At 37.0% G+C, this 17,621-nt stretch overlaps 1 protein-coding gene across 2 annotated transcripts in view; it reads left to right on the top strand.

The window, feature by feature from the left end:
• LIN7A (lin-7 homolog A, crumbs cell polarity complex component) overlaps positions 1 to 17,621 on the top strand; it is a 46,963-nt gene that overhangs the window by 11,373 nt on the left and 17,969 nt on the right. For both annotated transcript variants that reach the window (XM_066183311.1, XM_066183310.1), the window contains exon 2: positions 8,261 to 8,379. In XM_066183311.1, the coding sequence (XP_066039408.1) occupies positions 8,261 to 8,379 (119 nt within the window). The remainder of the gene's footprint in view (positions 1 to 8,260; positions 8,380 to 17,621) is intronic.

The following is a 17,621-nucleotide window of genomic DNA, read 5'->3' as shown; positions in this document are numbered from 1 at the left end:
TTTTAAATGCTCATCTTTGAAAATTCTAATTGTGTTATTGCTCTTCAGGCATTGAATTAAGCCAGTGAAACTCATCTTATTGAAATGATCCTGAATTATCCATTAATTTTTGCTTTACTGTTCTATGATTCATTATTATTTCTTTAAAAATCAGCCCTGGAAATGTGACAGTACCATGACACTTTCTCTAAGTAACTGTTGAAGTCTTAATAGTTCTAGGTACTCTACAGATCAATCTCACACATGCACAAGCAAATCAAATCTGAAATTGCTGACAAAGATGCTCCTGTGACTTACATTAGTCCAGTGAAGGCTTCAAGGAAAAAATTGGGACATGTTCAATCTTTGTACAGTAATGAATATGCTAAGAAGATTGAGCAAAGTAAAGCAAATACAGTTCTCACAGTTGGCCTTCATGCTAGGTTAAGGCTGCAAAAATCTCTAGCTGAGGACAGGAACAAAAATCACTAGTCAAAACTTAGTAGAGTAAGGAGTGGGGCAAGAGTACTTAACACGTTGTAGACACTTTAAGGTTCAGAGAACACAGGAGAGAATGTTCTTTTCATTTAAGGGAACCTTTTGAATATTGTATTTGAATGAGCTAAGCAGAGTAATCAGGAGCAGTTTGCCTGAAATGCCAGCATTTCAGTTTTTGCCCAAACCAGCCAAAGTGACTGAAATATCTGAAGAAAGCACTGAATGGGTTTTGTGGTATTGAGGATTCTGTACTGAGGGTTCTCAAGACAGTTTGCTGTCTGTGATCACAGATGGCACTGCTTTCCCTGCAAATAAAGTGTGTCCTTTCTGTAAGTTATTTTGCAAAACATCTCAGATATCTCAGACCAGCCTGTCTGGTTCAGGTGTTCCTGCCAAAGCTTCTGGGAAAACTCGTGGTATATAACACCACCCTGGGCAGTGCAACAGTTGTATCACAGGCTCTGTGTCTGAGGAATGGACTGAAGCAGAGAACTTGGACGCCTAAGAAGCTAGAGCCAAACAGAACCTAAACACAGCTCGAACATACAGACTAAAACAAGGTCTGATGAGTAGCCAGAGAAAATGAGCCTGTCCCAGGCACTGGGGGAATGTATGTAGAAACTCATGGGGATATACCGTTAATGTTGTTGAGGGCAGTCATCTCACATCAGGCAAAATGAAACAGACATATGCGCAGTTATAACTCATGATTTTCTGATTTTTTCTCATACATTGAGAAGAAAAAAGAAATCCATAAAATAATTAGTTAAGGCATTTTAAAAGGCTTTCAGTCAAAATCATATTGGCCTGCCTTGTAATGACACTTCTCTTGTCAAATGTAACTCTTCTGAGGTATGATGTCTCCTGGACCACGCAGAGATAAATTTCCATGAGTCTTTTTCTGTATATCTGGACAGTAAGAGTGGGTTTCATCATACTGGTGTAGATGTCTGATATGTAGGATGCAGGCATTTACATCTGAGGTAATCATCTAGTCTTCCTTTATAGTCAGCAAAGGCACAAGGCACTCCAGAGTATGATTCATTTAATGTAAAGTAGGTCAGAGGAATTGTAGCCTCAAAGTGTCTGTTCTTCCTCATTGACGGTAACAACAGTAGAGGGTGAGTTGCTGAGCCGTCCATGTCTACATCAAAAGTGTGGCAGCTGAAATGCCCACCATAAGATGAGTCATGAGAGCTCTGTGCAGTTGTTCTTTGTTATTTTTATTTATGTGTTCATAGTAATGTTTAACCGCAGGACTGTAAAGTGACAATGCATTAAATCTGCAACTGCTACCCATATCATCTAAACCAGAGTGTGAAAGCACTGGTAGTATTATTCTTGCCTAATCTTGCTTATTATTAATTTCAATAGACCTTACAGATGCATACTATGAAGTGTTAAATTATATTGCTGTTTTCTAACAGTTTAGCTCATTGCTCCCTGTACATCGAGTGATTTACCATGGTGAAGTTCATCTTTATGCTTACTGATTAGCGTGAAATTTGGGGCAAGACAAACATATCAATTTAAATGAGAAAAAAGGCTGCTCTTTCCCTCAACATTTCTGAACTCTCCAGATTAGACTAAATAAATATATTAAGTTAATGGAAGAACCTCAGAATTTAGGAGAGCACTGTGCTGATAGTGAGGCACCAAAGAGATGAATGGAAGCATATTGGACAGCCTGGTATAGTAAGAGTAGGACTTGCCGTGTTGTATAAACCAGTGGCCTACAGCAGAACTCTAGTAATACAGAACATTTTCCAGAGAAAGGCACTGAAAGTTTTCCAGAGCTGGTGCTTTGGAAGCATGAAGTCACATAAATACTTTGATACAATGTACTAGGGCTGTTGGCTATGAATTATGAATGAACTTTGCTAATCACCACTGAATTTTGATTTCCCAGCCCTTGATTACCTGCTGTCATTTGATAGTGTTTGGAGAAGATTGCTAAATATAATAAAGCATCCTGTGTAGGCCTGTGGAATTATGATAAAAAGTTGACAGAATAACATTAAGAATTCTGGAATATATTCTCATGAGCTTAAAGGAATAACTAAACCTTGAACACAAGTATTAGAGGAATGAAAAGCTACTAGCAATTATAAGGACCTGTTATGTCATGCAAATTCTTCACCTTCAGCCTGATTAAAGGTCTTCAGGCACAACAGAACAGAACTTGCAAATTTTTAGGATTATTATTCTGTAATGCCTTGGTGAAGCTAGTGAATATTTTAGAGACTTACTGAGTATACTTGCTGTCAATTTGTAGTGATGTTTTACCTCATCGAGGTATCAAAAGCTGGTGTTTATGCAGCACATTTACTTTTCCTCGTAACCAGCATGCTAATGCAGTGGCAGTCTCCAGAATTAATGGGAATAAGGCATAGAAAGACCTAAAGAAGATGAGAAACCTGTTCTCTGACACCTTGATAATATAAGAGGTCACCATATTTTGGCTTTGGAAACGACTCAACTACTTAATTCTAGAGTACTTAACGGAATAAAGAAACACTGTGTTTCTGTGTGATTGCTGTTTTGACCCAAACCGATATTACGCAGCATTGCAGCTACTATTAATTGCCTAATATTCTCTTAAGTCAGAGGATAATATGTTTATTTTAAAGATTGCAGAACAATTCTCTCATAGACAAGCACAAAGAAGGAAGGTTAGACAGACACCTTGGTAGATCATTTTGCAGCATAGAACACCTATAGAACACGACCTTCTTTTTTCAAGAGTCACTCAGGTACTTAATGGGACACGTTTAGCATGCAAAAATAATGTGCTAAGTTTTCCCCTGTAAATTTCAACCTGACTAAACTGAAACAAACATAAACCCTGCACAAAATCTACCAGAGTGAAACCTCAGCCTCGACAACTTTCAGAGAATGCTGAAACCTGATCTACTCAATTTTAGTGCTAATGTGAAAGGCCACCAAGTGCAGACCAGCCAGGATTCATTCTGTGCATTCATAATTTGTTTTCAAGTTGTACAAGCTGTGTTAGAAAAAACATTTGCTTTTTAAGCGTTTAGCAAATAAAACAGATCACTCTACAGTGCTCACATGAACAAGTCAGCAAGTGAAAACCATAAATAACAGAACGAAGAGATAATTAAGCCAGATGACCTTTTTTTTTCAACTGCACTCAGCTGTATATATATATATATACACACATACATGATGTATACAGTGTTCCACTTGTATTGCAGTAATGTATCATGCTACTTCTATGTTCTAGTGGTTTCTCCAAGGGTTTGTGTAGTAATCTGCTTGTGTCCTGCTAGCAGTGCAAGTGGAACATCATTCAAATGAAAATACAGAAAGAACACTTGAAATGAAGATTTTTTTTTTCTGAGTCATGCTTTTCTTCTGATGAGTGCACTTGATAAAATACATTCCACCCACCCACAGCCCCCTTGCCTTCTCTGTGTTCCACTGATAACGTGACCCACCACACTGAGAGAGTATTATTTCCTGAAAGGCTGTAGGCAAGCATGATGATGAGAACAAGAAAGAGGAATGAATGTTAAACAGAATGGGAGAGAGAGGAATTGTGCATATGTATGAGACAAAAAAAAAATTAAAAGTGCTGAGAGTTGGATTTAATAAAGGGGGGAAGTAATATTCCTTTTAAGATGTATGTATCATAGAATACAAAGGAATAATTTCTACCTACATCATCAGTCAATTCCTACCAATTTGTGGGATATGAATGGGGGAAATTATGATAACCACATCAGCACAAGTTTCATGTGAGTATAATGGAGTTCATATTTTGGAAAATGTTTGAGACTAGGCAAAACAATCCTTTTCAAAAATAAGTATCTTTGCTTCAAGAGAGGACAAAGGAAATACACAGAGATAAAAAGTAAGGGTATTTCATTTAAATAGACCTTAACTCATTTTAATGTAATTCCAGTAATTTTTTACACATACATCTATGTAAATACACACACACTCTTTTCATCCATTTGCCCTTTTCACAAGTATGTAAGAAAATGGTATTTAAGAACAAATCCTTGGTGGTAGCATTGGCAAGCAAAACTAGTTAGATTAATAATCAAAGGTGGATTGGAGACAAGAAAATTGTCCTCGCAGTATTTGCCAAACATATGACAGTGCTCTCTAATTGACTTCAGCAGGGGCAGATTCCCTGCTATATGCTTTATTTAATGTAACTTTAAAGAGTTACTCATTCCCAGTCATATCACTTCTTTGAGCAAGCACTTACGCCAGTTTCAGCTGGAGCTCACCTTGAGAGAACTATCAGGAAGAAGCCTGTGCATCACTTAAGCTCTTGTGCACTGGTAAATTTCACTTCTTTACCTGTACTAAAGTTTCCCCTTCAAATTTATTAATGGAAGGAAATACAGCCTATTTCATGAGGTCATATTTTATACACTCATGTTTTTACATTTTTAGCCTGCTCGAAGTCATCTGTTTAGTGCAGTGTTATATTTTGCTCCTGACAAAGCATCAGGATTACCAACAGCTTTGGCCCTGAATATACGCCTCGTTTTCTTTCTATAATTTATGTACTCTTCTCTCTTCCGTGAGCAATATCCCACAAGTCATTGCCAAATTGAGTGAGCTATGGGCCTAGTGACGACAAGAGAAAGATGACTGCTTATTGTTAATGGATAGGTGAATAATAAATCAAAGCAAGAACTTGGGCATCGGCATTCATGTATTATAGCATGCTGGATGAATTTAGTTTAGAGGTGAAAAAAATCAGAATGCTTTGGGAAAATTCTGCTTTTGTTTACCTCCAATCACTTCTGGGTCAGAAAGTTCAATAATTTAGTATTGGCAAATGACAACTTAGTGCCCAGTTTTGCCTATGAGGCTACATAATAAACACCCTGGCTAGACTTTTCAACCAGAAGATGAATTTATCATTTGTATTGTAACACTCATCAATTTAAGAGTGATTAATGTTCATCTAGAGTCTGACCTATGCCCTGGGGAAATGTTTAGACCTGTACTTAACTCTTCCAGATTGATTAATATACCTAAAGCTTTTTATGTTTCATTCCAATCAGTACTAATTTCTCATTTAATAGAGTTTATTTCAGGACTCTAGAAATGTGCTGTTTTCCAGAATTTTCAGGTGCAATGATGACACTAAAACAACTAAACAACTGCAAAATAGCAACCAATCTGCCGTCTGTGGCATTACCTTTTACAGCTATAGCTGGTGAGAAGCGAAGACAGTTCAAAACTTTCCTGAACTGGACTGGATGAGACCCCAGTCTGATTAAGTTTATCTCAATAGCTATTGTGTATAACATGAATTACAGAGACTTTATCTGATCTCTTATGGTAGGCTGTTGAAGCTTCTTCAGAATAAGTCATACAATTGCTTTGTGCTATCTAATATATCAGTTTGCACCAACGAGTAGTGATAACTGGGGAGTGTAGATTTGGTACTTAACTAGCTACAAGTCTTGTGTGGCAGATGAAGAAAAATTCCAAGGCAAATCATTCAATAGCTTTGTTAAAAATCATTGTAACAATATTATTATTACTGAGAACATCAGAAATTGTGTTACATTTTCATATTACATTCCCAACCTTAATGATTCTGTGATTCCATGACAGTTAATGTTTTGTCGTTCTTTTGCGCTCTATTGAAATTGTTCTTGCTAAAAGTGTATTTACTGCTCCTTAAATCTTAAAACCGTCTTCTTTGATGTATTAGCTCTTATCAGTCATATTCTTCTCTCTGGAATCTATTTTTTTTCTTGATTTCCATGGCCTTATTATCCCAGATCTCCTTTTAGCTTTTTGATCATCACTTCAGTAAGTGTTTTAGAGCGATCTTGCTTGATACCGCTGTGATCTGGTAACATGGACTGGATGCCCAGTAGCAGCTGAAGAGCTGCTTGGTGCAAAAGCTCATGTGCAGTTGTTGAATGCAGGGTCAAGTTAGTTTTGTCTGAAAGTTTATGAGCTCCAAGACTGCTCTGCCATGCAAGCTACAGCCCACTAAGTGGAACCATCCTTCTGAAAGAAACACTGTGCTTTCTGATGTGCTTCCTCTTGTGATTTGAACTGTCTTTTGGCAGATGCTTTTAAAAAAGCTTGAAAACTGTTTAGGTATTTGTTAATCAACCAAAGCAAGAAACTACCATGCTGACTAGTTGCCTGCCTCTTTTAATTCTAAATTTTTTAAGATGTTATCTTCTCTTTTTCCTAACATTGATGCAGTGGAAAATAATGTTTTTCTTATAAACATAAATTTATTACTATGATTTCTTTTCCTATTGCAGCTCAACCACTGTCATGTCTTTTTCTATTTCCAGAAGATTTCTCATGTCTGTTGCATCAGACATCTGGTCAGTATAGCTCAGTTACAAGCCAAGGATTGTAAGAACTGCTTCAATTAGCATAATCTCCCAGTCACGAACAGTACAATCTTTGTCATCTGAAAGGAGAATTATATAAGGTTACTTCTAGACATTGGAGTAATTCTGGAGTTGTGTGGTTGAAGGGACAGGTGGGAGTTTTTTCTGCACTTAAAACACAGAATTAAAATGCCTCAAATACTGTTTTATCATTTAATACTATCGATTCATTTCTTCACTGGGATACAGACCTATGTTTAGCAGAGTGGTATAACAGAGCGGCTCTGGTGCCTATTCAAAAGACGAAGAGGATGTGAAGATGGCCACACAGTCAAGATGGCAGCATTGCCAGGTTCAACTCTACCAGGAAACTTAAAGGAAAAGCTGAAAGGCAGCCATTAAGTGATAGAGGAGAAAATCCCCTCCATTTAAGCTCTGTCATCCTGAGGACTGACCAGGATACGTTTTGCTCAGTTCACTCCTAAAGTTAAGACAGTGTGTCCCTTGCTTGATGAGGCTACTCTCCATAAAACCAGCCCGTTTCTTGTGTCTCTGTGTCCCCAGCCATAAAGGATTGTTGGGCATCCTATGGGTTGGTTTGGGCTTTTTTTTTTTTGGTGTATTTTAGTAATAGCTGTGTAAATTAGGAACTAGTGTTAAAGAGAAAAAAATTGAGTGAAGGTACTGGTACTGTTCAGAATCCCACTCCCTATTCAGTATGGCTTGAGTCCTCTGTCTCTTCGGAGACACTTTGATCTTTCCCTTGACAATACACAGGTGCTTAAGGAGAAGTCAGGCCATCAAAAATACTTTTCATGTATTTCTCCATGTATTTTTTTGGGTCAGATGGGTTTTGTGTAATAGATCAGGTCTCTGGAGACCTGGACAAGAACCTCATATTTCCTCTTCTCCAGTAGACTTCTCATTCTTCCAAAGCAGACTTTACCTGCCTCTACAAAACTTTATTAGTTAATATTTAGATTTATAAGAAGAAAAATACTTTTTCTTGGGTATTGTTATCCTGAGGGCGCTTACATAAAGACACAGCTTCATTTTTTCAGATTTTCTGACAGTAAGCCTTATGTTTTTCCTGTGCCATTTTCTCTTGTGCAGAAAGTAAGAAGTATTTTAGTTGTAATACAGATTAGCCACTTTGAACTTGTACCTTTGTTCCAAAGAATGTTTCCTGCTAAGACTGAACCTCTCTCTGTCTGTTGTACATGTAAATGCATGGTTTGTCCGTATTTGGGATTTGTATCTCTCAACAGCTGTGTTGTTGCCTAGCAAAGTCTGGTATGACACAAGCCTAATACTGTGTGTGTTGTTAAAGCTGATTTTAAATTTAAAATGACAGTTAGTGTGCCCTTTTTGTCCTTTATTAGTCACTGTTCATATTGATCTGTATCCCCTTTTTTTTCCCCACTCAGATGTTGCAAGAGCAATAGAGTTACTGGAGAAACTGCAGGAATCTGGAGAAGTACCAGTACACAAGCTACAGTCTCTAAAGAAGGTGCTGCAGAGTGAGTTTTGTACAGCTATCAGAGAGGTATGAATTTAAGACTTATAGTTATTTCTCAGACTAACATTCCTCACCTGTAAAGAGAAGCGTGCTTGCCTTTCAGTGCTACATTGTACAAAGGATGATGGATGTGAGATGTGTCTGCAGCTGCCTGCTACTGTGCAGAATGTTGAAGTTACTGAAAAGCAGACAACAGAACAGTTGGGTCAGCAAGACACTGAGGCTGAGACAATTAGCCTTGCTGAGGAGAAAGGGTGATTAATTAGTACTTTAGTATGCTGCTCACATTGTTTGAAGGTCTGTGGTAACCTGTACAGCAATGTGCTGGGATATAGGGGCGTGCCAGTTCGGTCAGTGCAAGCTTGAATGCCTCTCCTTTGAGCTCAGGTGTGTGATAGGGAGGTGCTGATAAAATCGGAATTCAGTGATGACCAAAAGGGGCAAGGCTGAAGTTAACTGAGCTGACAGGAATCTTACCTTGGAAGTCAGTGGTTGCATCCCAGTGGGCTTTGCTCCTCATGTCAGAAATCCTTGTCATACTGCTAAGAACTGTGATCATTGCACTGCCAGCTGTGGTCAGAGCCATCCTAAGCTCTGCCCAACAGTAGATAAATAGTAATTGATTTCTTCGAGTCAAGCTAGAGAAGATGCACCACACTTCTCCATGGACACAGGCAGTATCTTTAAGGCAGTTAAACAATGAACACTTCTCTCGGGAGTTCATTAGGAAGAAAACATGATTTAATACAACATTGTGTCAGGTATTTTACCTACTAAACCAAGGAAACTCTTAGCCTGCTGAACAGAAGCAGCTCTAAATTCCCTAATGAAGGCAACATCTTTTTGGTAGAAAACCTGTAAGAACTTCTGTTTATCTGTCTGCTGCCTGGAACCAATCTTCCATTGCTAAAATCAGTGGGGAATCTAATGTTCCCTCAATGGTAGCAAAATTGAGCTCCTGATAACTCGGCAACAGCAGCAGATTGATTGAGTGGACTGCTGAGTGGCTGAAAGGAAAAAAGAGATGAACAGTCATTAGTTTATTAAGCAAAATGGAACACACTCTTTGTTTTATAGAATATATTCTTCAATGTGAGAATCAGAGAGAGGCTTCCACCTAATTAAATTGCAGTTTTCAAGACTTTTTAAAGGGAATAGTGTTCCCTAACAATAAATAATGGCACTGTGTGCCCTTAAAAGCTGATATTCTGGCTAGTCCTTTCATTTAACCAAACTGAATGTTTCTTTAAGTAACCACAGAGCACAGAAAAGTTGTGGGATTGTTCAGGGTTTTCTTCAGGCAGCAGAGCCTGGTACTCCATTTGTTAAAGGCAGCTTTGAATCTTTGCAGCACTGTCAGTGAAATCTTAGCAAATTTATATTAGTCTCTGGAAAACAGTTTTAGCGGAAGCAAACACAAAATTCAAGAACTAGGAAGTTGGCTTAGAAAAATGCATTCTCAGTTCAATGAACTGAAAGTAGATCTTGATAAAATCATCTCAGTGGCACAAAAAGACTTTACAGAGTATTGTGTAAGGACAACCTGCACGTGACTGGAACTAGTTGTTACACAAGAATTGAGTTATGATGAATAAACAGTTCTAGCAACTTTATAAACAAAAATATGTATTTCTTATTAAGTAAATATATAAACTATCCATCTAATATATTGCTAGCAGAGAACAAAATTTCTACACCCCAAAAAATTGTATCATTCACTGCTATGCATGTAAATCTCTTTTAGGAAAAAATCTTCAAATATAAAAGGCCAAATTTTAAATCTTTTCATTTAGGAAGAGTGAGAGGATTGACATATGTACATTGTGAGTACTTAAGGTTGTTCAATGTGTGACTTCTTTTTTTAGTTACATTAAGTCCTTGGCAAATATTTAGACTGCAACTCTTTTTTTTTCTACCAGTTGAAGAGCTGTTGGAAAACTTAGAAAATAATTGCTTCTATATTAAAAAACATATAAAAGTGTGGAATATTTTGGTCACATTACATTGTTAGCCATCTCCAAGCACTGCAACAGGGGCTGGGAGGCTATCTGAGCTGTGTTTTGTCATTAATTAGGGATGCCCTTCTTGTATGTCCTTCATGTACTCTGGAGTTTATTGAATGGCACAGATTTTTCTGAGTGTGTTTGAGTTTGAGATAGCTAAGGCTAGACAGAAATTTCTCTACAAATGCTCTCTCCAATTGTTTATCTTAGTGCAAGATCTGAGAGTGTGATGACTAGATTTTAATTTTCTTTATTAGCACCTACACAGACTAGAGGAGAAAAGTTGTTGACATTGCAAGAGAATGCACGGCAGTCAGTTGGAAATAATGAGAAAAGTGGGAGTGAAGCAGACCGGGTGTGAGCTGTAGGTAGGAGTAATCAAAATGGGATGAGGAGGTAGGCTTTGTGCTGGTATGCAAATTCTGAAAGAGACTGCTTTTTATATATATGCAGATATTCAGATCTGCAGTTTGTTGTGTTCATTCTATATGCAAGATCTGAGCCTTATTTTCTTTCATCAGAAAATCTAGTAAAAGAGATTAAGGTTGACTTTTGGAGTCCTATAAACACCATAATGGAGGAACTTTGGAAAATAAAAATTTTCATTTTCCAGTCTATATAGAAACGTAACTGTCCAGTGAGTTTGGTTGTTAAAATAATTCCCAAAGAAACTCAGCATTGGGCTGAGTGTAGGTGTAAGGATCAAAGATGAAACACAATATGCAGTGTACTAACTAAATGTGACTCTTCCCTTCTCCAAGTAGGAATTCTTTAACTACAGAGGCAGGAGGTTACTGTTACGACCCATTAGCCTTTAAAAGTATGAGATGTGTTATTAGATGACGTACATTCCAATCTAATGTGTAGGAATCTACCTAATGGCTAAAATTAATTGTATTTATGGGAATCTATTTAGTAAATCAAATTTCAAATCCCTACACTGATATTCCACAGAAATAAATTTTTCGTCAAGTGACTGACTGAGTGAAATTTAAATAGAAGTACTTTAGCATTTTTCAAGGATGCTATGTTAGGAAATGGTGATTAATGGTTCTCACTTATCTAAATATAAGTGCCACAAACTGAAATATTCTGTCTGGCACTAGGCAGGAATGTGGATTAGCTCTGAAAATAATGGAAATAATTGAAGTGTATAATGGCCTCAATATTTCCTTTTTACCTGAATACCCCTAGACCAGAAAACAAGTTAACCAAAGTCTGATCACACTAAAAGTCAGTTTGGAAAAAAAAAAATTGTGTTTTTAAATTACTTATTTTATAAGCTCCCTAGCTACGTCAAGATTAATTTGCCTTCTATAGGTTTGTCATCTGATAAAATTTGCACAAATCTTGTCCATTATACCATTAAATCCTTTACCCTTCTAAATGTTTTTTGCTGTTTATTTAAAGCTGTTGCTATATTATAGTCATCTGATTTCCAGGGGGTTACTGGAATAAACAAATGGCTGTGAAAGTGAATGCGTAACTGAGCTACTGAGAGGTTATATTCATATGCAACATAAAACTAGACAACCTAATTGATAAAGTTACTTTAATTGTTATAGGTCAGCAAAAGGAAGTTGTAAGAACTGTAAGATAAAGTGAGTTTCTGGTCTGGCAAGAAACTTTAAAGACCTGTGGGCACAGATGATAGAATAAAAACTGAGCAAAACACCGTGGGTCATCAACAAGAAAATGTGACATGCCTTAACAGTTTAGCACCAGGAGAATAACAACACAATTTGATAAACACTTGCATCTCCTGGTGAGAAAAATTTCCTTTCAGGTTGATTCCCTAATTTCCATTTCTCTGTGTTAAATATGTAATATTCAGGTGCATTTCATTTTTCTCCTAGCTTGCCTTTGCTATTCAGTTTTCCATTTCAGGGTTAAATCTACAGTTTTTCTGTGTGGATATTATTTGAAATAAGATCTGACTAGGAAATATCTATGAATCAATGCCAGAATTAATCAGATAAAAATGTGATTAATGTGGCAACCAGACAGATAAATGTAACCATTATTTTATATTGTTATGACTCCCACCAAAATATTGCGTCATCACAGAAGAGCAGTTCTGTAGGATTCAGTCACTGATGAAGGAGGAGCAATCAACACAAAGTACTCTGATCTTGTCCATCTTGTATGAGATTAGTCATTGGGAAAGCATGTTGTCTTTGAAAATAGTTCAGTTCCCACCTCAGTAGTTTAAAACTTTTTTAAGCTTGCTATGAAATATAAACAGAGCATCCTGGACATTTAAAGACCCCTGTTAACTTACAGGCATAAAAATGGCAATGGCAGAACACTGACTCATATTTTTTCTTAAGTCCTAATGCCCTAGTTACTTTAGAGATATATTTGCTTATGTTGTATACTATAAAAATCACAGTTTCATTATATATTAGGTAGGATAGTTTAATAAGTCTAGTCAGTATATTGGAATGATATTCTTTAATTAATAATTTTCATTTCTGTGCCTTAGCAATCTGATTGCCCAGAATCCCAGGGCTGCTGATGTGAAATGTGTTTTTATCTGGTCATTTCCTCAAGCTGCCCACCCACACTTTCCATTATTAAACCTGGTATATATCTTTGCAAATAATAATATTTGCATATAACAATATGGGTATTAGCTGGACTCAGGCAAAAATCTTCATTAATTCTTTTATTCAATTATTAGTTTAAGATTTTAGTGTAGGAGTCATTTAAATACCTGTTTTCATTGTGTTTCAAGAATCTTAAAATTTGTTTGTTCAGTTTGCAATATAATGCTGTTCCTCCACATCCCAGACCTAGCCTCTGAAAGAAGAATTTCATTGTTTTGTGTCTCATGAGTCCTTATAAAAATTGAGGTGCACCAGACCAAATTCTCTCAGTTGGCACCAAGGTAAGCCCCAGAGTCCAAATTCTGCCCTGTATTAATGATTTTTTTTTTTTTTTTTCCCCTGGAAGCTGCATATTTGTTACAGGAGGAGAAATACAATTCTGGTCAGTTTGTCATCTCCACAGGGCAAGCCCAGCTTTTGAAGTTTTAAAATTATAAAATGCAAGCTTAGGGAAAAAAAAGTGTATTGAGAAGACTTACTGCTATAATTCACAGCACAGAACTGTGATTAAAGCTCAGTAGGCAGCCTGACATCTAAAGATCCCCTGCTGTCACATTTACCACTGCAAACTGAACTGTTGGTCAGATTGAGCAGAAGTGGTATGTCAGACTTACTAATAAGGCAATTAGTAAACAAAAGGGCAATAGGACAGCACACAGGAGCAAAGTGATGGAGATTTATCAGCTCAAATTTGTACCTGAGGTCACAAAAAGCAGTGTGGTTGTATCGCATGATGCCTCATTAGACTGGCTGGGAAGCAGAGTTCTCCTTAGGCTAATCTGATACCTTGTTATAACTTGTTCTAATGTTCCTGATAGCTTATTCAGAATCACTGCACCATTAGTCTAGTATTAGGAATCATGCAGTAGCAAATACAGAATTGTGCAAATTGACTTGTTTCATTCAGATTTTTGTATGTTTATGCATTGATTTATTTGTACCTTTTCAATAAAACGTGTATTTCTGGAAACTAATTTGTAAAGTTTTGTTATCTTTTTTTTTAGATATTGGAGTGGATCATAATGTCAGCCAAACCAGCCCAGTTTATCTGAATTCTGGGGCTGTGTAGCTTTTGCAAGAATCTTCTACTTTACCTTTCCATCCTTTTTTCATTTCCACTGTCCCAGCGATGAAGAGCCATATAAAATAATGATACAAGTTTCCACTAAATGAGTACTTCCATCACTGATAGGAAAGGACATTAGTTAGCTTGACTCAAAAATGATGGTATGGCACAGTAGTAATGTATTCATGTTTTACAGAATTTTGCCTTCTGCCTCCTGGTTGCAGGTACTGTACTCATAATGATGAGTTGAGTGAAGGATTTGTAATGTATGCTAATTAGATAATAAAAAAACAGATTTCAAAGATGAGCTGTCTGCTCTTTGTCTTGCTACCATGCTGGATTAGGCATTGAAAAAGTTCAGCAGAAAAGCCTAAGTTAGGAGTAAACACAGAATTTTTTTTCTTTTCTTAATTACCCTACTATGTTAAAATAGATGCTATTTTTTAGAGTGAGTGTAATCAGAAATTACTCAAGTTTTGAAAAACAATGAAGTTTCATTCGCCGCTTTACCATAACTGATTGAAGCAACTGTTGCTCACAAGCCCTGGATGGCATGAATAAGAACTTTTGAAAATTATTACCTTGTAACTCAGCAGATGGCCTTCATTAATGGCAATTATATGAATTTACCAAGCTGCCCAAGCATTATCTGAGAGAAGGCATTATTTAGTCTTTGTGCAATTACTAAGTCCCTACCACTTCCATGACTTCACTGCAGGAGATTCAAAACAGCTGCTGTTGTCACTTTTTTTGTTAGCTGCCTAGAGCTAACTGCATAGATTTCACAGATAGAGTACCCTAGAATCTGGGACCAGACTGTATCATTGGTCTTTAATGGGTGCTTTCTCCCACTGGTTTTGATTAAAGATCAATTTTTAGATTTGGCTGATGGCTATATATCTAATCATACTTATGCTCTGCTTGTGTAACTGTGCCTTTCACAGCAGATAAATAAATACTTTAGTGCTTCAAGAGTCCTATGATGTGCAGAATCAAACCAGTCGCATTTTCTTGTTCATCTTACAGTTTATCTGGGTGGCTGCATCATTTTTCCTAAAATTGTCTGAGTGGTGCTCAGGTGATGTTCTCATTTTGGCACACAGCTGCAGTTGCGTGGAGAGTGACTCCTGTGGAACATGTGTGGTGGATCTCAGCATCTTTTTTATTTGCTTGCATTATCATTTTAGTTTATGGTTGCAGTATCCTCTTTGATTACATAAAACTCTTCAGAATAAACAGAATAGCCTCAGCTGCAGTTCATTTCAAGCCTGCTTCTTCCTCTTGAAAGAAATCAGCAGCAAGGTTAACTACCAAGTAATACTAATAAGTGACAGGTTGTTGGAAGCCACTGCACCTTTTTTTTTTGCCTTGATGGAGCCTCAGTATCCCTCTGCTGCCACTTAACTGATGCCGCTGATGAGACTCTTGAGAAATGCTGCTCAATCTCCATTTTTTAAATTGTGCCTTCAGAAAAGAAACTGTAAAACTCTCAAAACTCTATTTTAGCTATATTTTTGTTGGCATTTAAAACAGGAAGCATCAGTAGTTTCCTTCCTTTTCCCTGCCTTCTCAGCTTGATAGGAACATTTGAGACAAGCTTGCATGATGATGTCATGTTTCATCCAGGTGCTCATTTTGGCAAGGTTTTGACAAATCTGTTAAAGTTTGGAATATGGCTGTTGCATATGTCAGCTCCAACAGCGTATACAGACTTACTGATAAAGTGGAGAAAATTAGTGTTTATTAATGCTGAGTATTTCTGAACTCAGAACTGGCAGTGACATCTAAGTGATGTTTAAATTATAAGCTGTGAGTTCCAAGTGGTCTTACAGGAATCAACTAATCACACATGTTGGTATTTCTTTTTATCCTGGTATATTTCAGTAGAAGCAGCAAAAGAGACTTTTAGGACTGTGTTTTGCTGAGGTTAAGTGATTGCAAGGGATACGGTTTCTGCAACACCAGTAGCACTGTTTTAAAGATGCCAGATCATAGTTCCCATTGACTTAGAGCAGAATATAGAACAGTGTGTCAGAGATAGGAAATAAACTAAATGATTCAATTATATTTTTCTTGTCCCTCCTATAAATACTTTTTACTTGCAAATAAAAGTATATTTTTCCTTATTCTTTAAAGGGTGTTAAACAATTTCCTATTGATTTCAGTGTGTCAGCAATGACTCCAGACAGAATTGACATTGGAAGGAAGAGGGGGCACACAGAGGTCTTGTGTGTCCTAACAGCAACACCAGGTGTGTTCAACTGACTCACCCAATATGTGCTGAGGATGTGGCAGCGTGCGTTTTTGGGTACATCTGCTACATACTTCTGCTAACACATTAGGGAGGAAAGAGATTCTGGCCCCAGCCTGTAACCCCTGTTGGGTTGTTTCTTGGACAGACACAGCATCATATGGCAAGAGCTCAGGGACCAAAACTTGGCTCAGCTTTCTGACACCACCACAGATACTGTCAGAGCAGAGTGCATACCACCATTTTCCATGAAAAAGAAAACAACTCATTTTAACTTGAGCCTTCATAGAGGATTTCACCCTAAATAAAAAATATTATACCTTTGCAGTGATTAAACTTAATTTATTTTAACAATGTCTCAGGCCCATGCTGTTTGCTGGTTTTTTCCTACTGCCTAAGGACAGCTTAATAATGCATCAGTATTCTGATCACTTTTTTCACTTTGGTAAAACTGACCTAGTTTCCTCCATAACCCCCATCCCCTAAAGAAGGAAACATTTAAATAAAATATCCTCAATGAACATGCTAAAGCCAACATTCATAATACTTCATCCACGTGGTCTGGAATTAAAACTGTCTCATCTCCTCAGGTTGTTAAACAAGACTGAATTTCATTTACAGGTTTGTGCTTTTTAATTGGTTAGGATTCCTATGGCATCATGTGGCAACATCCATGCAGTGTTACTTCATGGAAGGGGATTGCTGCCACAGTTGTGAAAATTAAGCAAAATTTGGTTTTGAAAATAGAAATCAGTGGTTTTCCCAATGCAGACATGTAACTGCTCAAAGGCTAATGAGAGCTTATCATGTAAAAATATTCAGAATGCCAACAACCTTGAATGACCACATTCTGTCTGATATAAATAGCTCATTAATAGAGACTAGTTGTCACAAAGCAGCTTTTTAAAATTCAGTTGTCAAAATTCAGTTGCTGCAGGCAACAACTTACATAATACAGACATGTTAGTGCTTCCAGTGAGAACAATAATGTATCATGTGCCTTCCTCTCAAAGGTATTTTTCAGCCATTTCAACCTCCCTGTACTCACAGGTATCTATCAGCTTGTCCTGTTGACATTGACAAAAGAAGAACTTTTGTCAGCTTGTACTCAGGGGCAGACTGAAGATTATGTACAGTATATCTGTATCTATGTATCTATTTATCTATATTGATATATAGATATATAGATATAGATATATAGATATATAGATATAGAGAGAGATATATACTCTATATATATGTATAAACTATATGTATATAAATACAAAGATATATACTGTAGTGTATACACTGTGAGCTTGGGTGTAAGATTGCCTAATTCTGCTTCTGTTAGGATTACT

The sequence above is a fragment of the Chamaea fasciata genome, unplaced genomic scaffold (genome assembly GCF_029207755.1).
Source record: "Chamaea fasciata isolate MVZ Bird 193981 ecotype frontalis unplaced genomic scaffold, bChaFas1.0.hap1 SCAF_5, whole genome shotgun sequence".
Classification (NCBI taxonomy): Eukaryota; Metazoa; Chordata; class Aves; order Passeriformes; family Sylviidae; genus Chamaea; species Chamaea fasciata.
Note: the sequence above shows the minus strand (reverse complement) of the source record. Positions and strands in the feature narration are given on the sequence as shown.